The sequence below is a fragment of the Nematostella vectensis genome, chromosome 11 (assembly GCF_932526225.1).
Source record: "Nematostella vectensis chromosome 11, jaNemVect1.1, whole genome shotgun sequence".
Taxonomy (NCBI): Eukaryota; Metazoa; Cnidaria; class Anthozoa; order Actiniaria; family Edwardsiidae; genus Nematostella; species Nematostella vectensis.
Window position 1 is genome coordinate 9,246,978 of NC_064044.1, and position 5,598 is coordinate 9,252,575.

A 5,598-nucleotide genomic window follows, 5' to 3' on the forward strand; every position below is an offset into this window, starting at 1 on the left:
AATAATTATGGTTGTGTTGTTCGTTTGAGCCAAAACCAGTGCATTTGGGAGGGTAGGGGGCTGCATCTCTTACCCAATGTGCCCCTCCCCCCAGGGGATTGAATGCTTTTACAATGCACCTGGGTTGTTCAGAACAAAACTCAAAATGGCGTTTCAGGGAATAATTTCGTTAGCCTCTTTGTATATCTTGGGTTTATTCCTTTTGTTGCCTGCTTTAACTACTCTTATGTGTGCTTTAGTGCTTATTCAATATCTACACAAGAAATACTCGCGAATACCTGGACCGGAGAGGGAAAGTTTTATCTGGGGAAACGCAAAGGAATTCCAGAGACTTCAAAAACACGGCAAGCGTAAAGAAGAAATTCTACGAGAACTGAGCGAAAAATACGGACCCGTCTTCGTGACATGGGAGATTCACAAGCCTGAAGTTACCATAACGGACCTAGAGCTTGTGCGAAATGTTATGGCTTCTAACTTTTCGAAAGACAGACAAGTTGAGGAGAAAATGGCGATTCTTTTTGGAGAGAGATTTTTAGGTGATGGTTTCGCGACTTCGATGGATCCTAACACAACGCTTCGAAAACGTCTGGTTTTAGATGCTGGTCTGAATGAAAAAGCCCTTGGCAGCCTAATGGGTGGGTTGGAGGAATGCTGCGATAAGTTTTCTCAGAGTCTTAGTGAAATAACGGATGGTAAAACTGCAATAGACATGGAGGACTTTGTAAAGAGGATGGCTCTAGATATTATGGGAAAGGTAAATATTTAGTGAAGTTTTTTCTACGAAAGGTGTGGCACACAGGACGAGAAAAGAAATATTGACTTTATTAACATGGGAACTAATTGGTAAATTCACCAAATAAGCTTATTTATACAGAACTTTCATTTCTCATATCTTAATCTGCGTTTTCTATCTACAAGATCAAAAAGAATTTTGCGCTGGGGGTTTGTTCGAGTTTCACTCCCTATTGAGGTTTTTGAGACTCCCCTGACAAGACATATCAAGAAAATGAGGTTTAAAGATGAGGTTCTGCTATAAAAGGGAAGGCTCCCCCCACCCCCGGGCTCAAGAACAATCAGTTATCAATCAGCAGTCAATGAGTCAACATGTCAGGAAAATTGCTCTGAGTGCTAAATTCTAAATGTTGTAAAATAATGCTATACCAAGCTGTGTGAGCTCTAAAGCACCGAAAACATTAGTGGACAGGAAATCACTAATTCATCAATCTTTTAACACAACTGTCTTGATACCTGTGCAAAATAGTTTTATTTCAACCGACTTAGGCTCAGAGATTTTGCAAGAGACTTATAATTTGTGACTGCTAGCATGGCAGTGTTCTCATTATAATTGCAAATTTTAGCCTGGGGGTGGGAGGAGCTTTCCCTTTTATAGTAGAACCTTTGCTTAATCACAAACTCAATTTATAGATGTGAATGGTGTTTATGAGGCACACAACCTTATGTTTTGCCCCTCCTCTCCCCCCTTCCCACAGCCAACCATAGAGCCGGTATAAATTATGCTTTACCACATCTATCTTTTTATTTCAGGTTGCATTTGGAATCAAGATAAACTCTATTGAAGACCCCAACACTCCATTTTACACAGCTCTAGAAGAAAGTCGATCCGCCACTCACTGGGCACTTGAACACCCATTGTACCAGTGGGATGTGACAAGCTTTGAGTACCAGAATGATGTCAAGGAGGCAGTGAAGTTTATGAGAGATTATGGCAAGAAAGTGATCGATGGCCGGCGTGTAGCTATGGATGATGGAGAGGATGTCCCATGTGATGTGTTGGATGCAATGTTAAAAGCTGCAGATGAGCATGGGGATATCACACTGGATGACTTGCTTGATGATTTTATCACTGCGATTTTTATTGGTAAGCTCAGGGATTGAATTCTGTATTTTGATTTTTTATTTGGGCAAAGATGGTACTATTCATGGGGGTTAATGTTTCTGTCCTGTCTTCAAGCGAGAGTTGGTAAGAATCTAACAATACCCAGATAGTTTGGGCCATTCCCCTTTTCAAGACATTAAATGTCACTACAACACAACCAATAAATTTGTAAATAGCGGAAATATGTATAAAATGTTTGTTCTGACCAACGACATGCTGGATTTGCATTTAGTCAAAAATAGAAACACCCCTACATGTGTTTTAGGTATTCACAGTTTTTAAGGTTGTGTTGTAAATTGTTGTTCTCTGGAAGAAATGAGCTAATCTCATGATACAGAATAAACATAAAGTTTTTGTCATTTGCTCGTTTTAGGCCAGGAGCAGGTATCATCAGTGCTTACATCTGTATTTCTGGAGACAAGCAGACATAAGGGAATACAAGAAAAGTAAGCCCCCAAAATGCACAGGCACTAGACCAGCTGAAATGAAAAATTAGAGAAATATTACTGAGTATATAGTATGTTGTGTATGCTTGTAGTAGTGAAACTATACAAGGACTTTACACAACAGCAAGGAGAACATGACCAAAAATGCTTGTACTCTAACAACTCAATTCTAAACTAGATTTGATAATATCTACTGATTTTTCTGGATAACCCTGGAGCCTTAGAATAGAAAATTGCTGAAATCTAATTTTGTTTTTTTTCATGTCTGACATCCACATAATAACAATGTTCTTGCAGTTTTGTAGTGTAGTGCTTGTATGCTCATGCATTTTTTTTTAGATGCTTGTGTGCGCACATTTCTGGTAGTACTTTACTGGTACTTACAAATGATACAGGAGGCTACAGACAAATATTAGTGCCTTTTTTATAACTATCTTTATTGTTCTAGACTTGTAGAAGAGTTCAATTCAGTTCTTAAACAAGACAGACCCACACTCCAAGACCTCAAAAGTCTCAAGTACTGTGACCTTGTGATAAAGGAAACTATGCGCATGCACCCCCCTGTTCCAGCAGTATCCTATATAACATCCAGGGTGGAGCGGATTGGCAGGCACTGCATTCCAGAAGGAACCAAGCTTCAAATTCTCCCTTATATAGTACACAGGGATCCTGAGATCTGGGACCAGCCTGATGAGTTTCGACCAGAGAGGTTTGCAGAATGTCAGGATGTAGCTCCACCGTCTTACATGCCATTTGTTCCTGCGGTCCAGGACTGCATTGGAAGAGAGTTCCTAGATGTTTCCATCAAGCTTCTACTAACCAAACTGCTTCCCAAATTTTGCTTTAGCCAAATCACAATTGATGATGGCGGCATCAAGTGTCTACTAAGTAACTATGAAGAGTCTAACTAATAGTAAAAATGGTGAACAATGGCACTGGGGAAAAATATGTATTTTCTGGCTCAAACCACAACAATGTGTTTGAGCTTATATTAATGTCAAGGTATTTATAAATCAAAGAATAAGTTATAAAGTTTGCTATGGTGTTGTTTTATATTCCCATGTATCCCATCAAAATTCATGTACATGCTTGAATTCACTAGAAAGAGAAGTCAAATCCTCACCCTTAAAAAAAATTGATATTACTAATAAGTTGTGTTTCTTGTTGTTTTGGTCTTGAAAATGCATGTGCACTAAAATCAACTAAGGGAGTTTTTATTAAATACACCAAGGGGGGGGGGGGGGGGGGGGGGGGAGGAAGATATTGAGGGGGGCTCCAAACATTTTTAACCACCAATTTTTAACCACCCCTTCCTCCCACCCACCCATCTACCCCCTCCCTCCCACCCATCCACCCCTGTCGCACCCATCCACCCCCCTCCCATCCACCCCCTCCCTCCCACCCTTCCCTCTCTCTTCCACCTATCTTTTTTTATTATGAAGAATCACTTCAGATTTTTTAATATTATGATATTTTTTCAATTCAATTAATTTATTTGGCACCTTTTCATCTATGATTCACGGACGTGGCTCCAAATACATTCATATTGAAAAACAAAATTTACAATTGGTTTTCAATTATATTTCTATTTACAATAAATTCTCTATCATCGTACTTTGTAGAGATGTCATTATATGTAGTTCTCATTACAAAGCACTTTCCTTTATTGTTCTTGCTTCCCAGACAAATTGAGCTATTTCTTTTTTTAGTTGCACTCCCCTGTTTCAAACTAATCACCTTCAAAAATGCTTTGCAGGAGGCATCGCTTTTATATTCTGTTTTGTTGCGGATTGAAAAACCCTATACACATTTGTTCCCTTGATTAACTATATGCCGGGCATTTTATCATGAAGTGTTCCTCGTCCTCGACTTCGACCAAGCATATTGGGCACATTCTTTTGTTCAGGGGTAGTGTACGGTTTTGTGTGACGTCCTTTTTCGATAGCTAGTTTGTGGTTGCTTATGCACTAGTCAATTGAAACCCCCACCCCCATGGCCTAGGTGAAGGGTGTGGGGTTAGACTTTGACCCTGTACAAAACCGAGAAAAGCCCCCACCCCCTCGGGACAAAACAGCAGTTAAATGCCCCTACCCCTTGGGTGCAAACTATAGGCAACTACCCGACAACAAGTCATCTGAAATAAGCTTTTTTTATATTTCAAAGCCAGTACACTTCAGCGAGTACATTTGTACCAAGTTCTATGAAGATAACAGTTACATAAAAAGATGGAGAAATAAATCATCTTCATCTGGCATTTTTTCAATATTCGTTTTTGCACATGTCGCCGTGCAGCATGCCACATGTTGATACATGGAATTGCTTGCTACAGAAGAAAAAGAGTCTCAAGCCAAAAACATGATATTTGTGACACTATTCACTTGTCCCAAGCCCCCACGGTGGGGATAAGTCTTAGAGTAAAAAAACTTTCAATTCCCCCACCCCCTCGGGACAGATTCTCATTCAAAAGTGCTCTAAACCCCCACCTTAACCCCACACTTCCCCGGGACCATGGGGGTGGGGGTTTCAAATGACTAGTGCATTAGTCTCAGCTTTGTTAGCGCAATTCTGTGATTAACATTTTTAACTTGTGAGAGATAATCTTCGTAATTGTGAACACTCTTAAATTTCCTAAATGTTCTCAATTTGTTTTTATGTCGAGGGTCTTTCCTTTCATCGTTATAAATTTTATTGAGTCAGATTTGTTGTTCTGTATCTGTCCGTCTCTGTCTTATGAGATTTATTGGTATTTCTGCGTCGAGTGGGTTGGACCATATTTCTCCTAGGCCGGCGTGATTTAAAATATGTATATAATTTTGTTTGTCCACAATTCTTTCTTTTCACGTCCTAAGGTGTCGCGCAACGCTACATTGGCAAGTTTATTTTGGTCTGAATTTCTTAAAGCCCCCCAATATATGATATCTATGCATGCACACCTCTGCTCTCATTCGGTCCTGGTGAAATACCTGTAGCACTAATTATTTTATTTTTTATTTTTTTTCTTTACATTCTTAAAAAATCAGGTGCTTACGGGCAGGGGGGTGCACAGGGTTCGCGCGCGTTCCCCCTTGTGGGTCTAAAAATGGGTCATTGCTTATGACTGTGTACACCCCCTCAGCCAATCTTACGTAAGGGCCTGACGCTAGCCAAGACGTTCAATTATAGATTTCGTACCCACGTTTTGTCACTGGAAAGATCTAAACGGTTCTAAACATATAAAGAAAGATCTCTTTTACCCGCGCGCGAATTCCAACGCGC

At 40.0% G+C, this 5,598-nt stretch overlaps 1 protein-coding gene across 1 annotated transcript; it reads left to right on the top strand.

Annotated features, from left to right (window-relative positions):
• The first annotated feature begins 13 nt into the window (after positions 1–13).
• Positions 14–3,379, top strand: LOC5503239 (cholesterol 24-hydroxylase). Its single transcript, XM_001624290.3, has 4 exons — positions 14–754; positions 1,546–1,879; positions 2,271–2,343; positions 2,792–3,379. The coding sequence occupies exons 1-4, from the start codon at positions 77–79 to the stop codon at positions 3,252–3,254; spliced, it is 1,548 nt and encodes a 515-aa protein (XP_001624340.3). The 5' UTR covers positions 14–76; the 3' UTR covers positions 3,255–3,379.
• The last annotated feature ends 2,219 nt before the right edge of the window (positions 3,380–5,598 follow it).

Bases quoted from the DNA above. Each gene is read 5' to 3' on its own strand.
- LOC5503239 (XM_001624290.3), top strand. From the start codon at position 77: ATGTGCCCCTCCCCCCAGGGGATTGAATGCTTTTACAATGCACCTGGG. The intron at 755-1,545 runs GTAAATATTTAG...TTTTTATTTCAG, and splicing joins CTCTAGATATTATGGGAAAG to GTTGCATTTGGAATCAAGAT. The intron at 2,344-2,791 runs GTAAGCCCCCAA...TTATTGTTCTAG, and splicing joins CATAAGGGAATACAAGAAAA to ACTTGTAGAAGAGTTCAATT.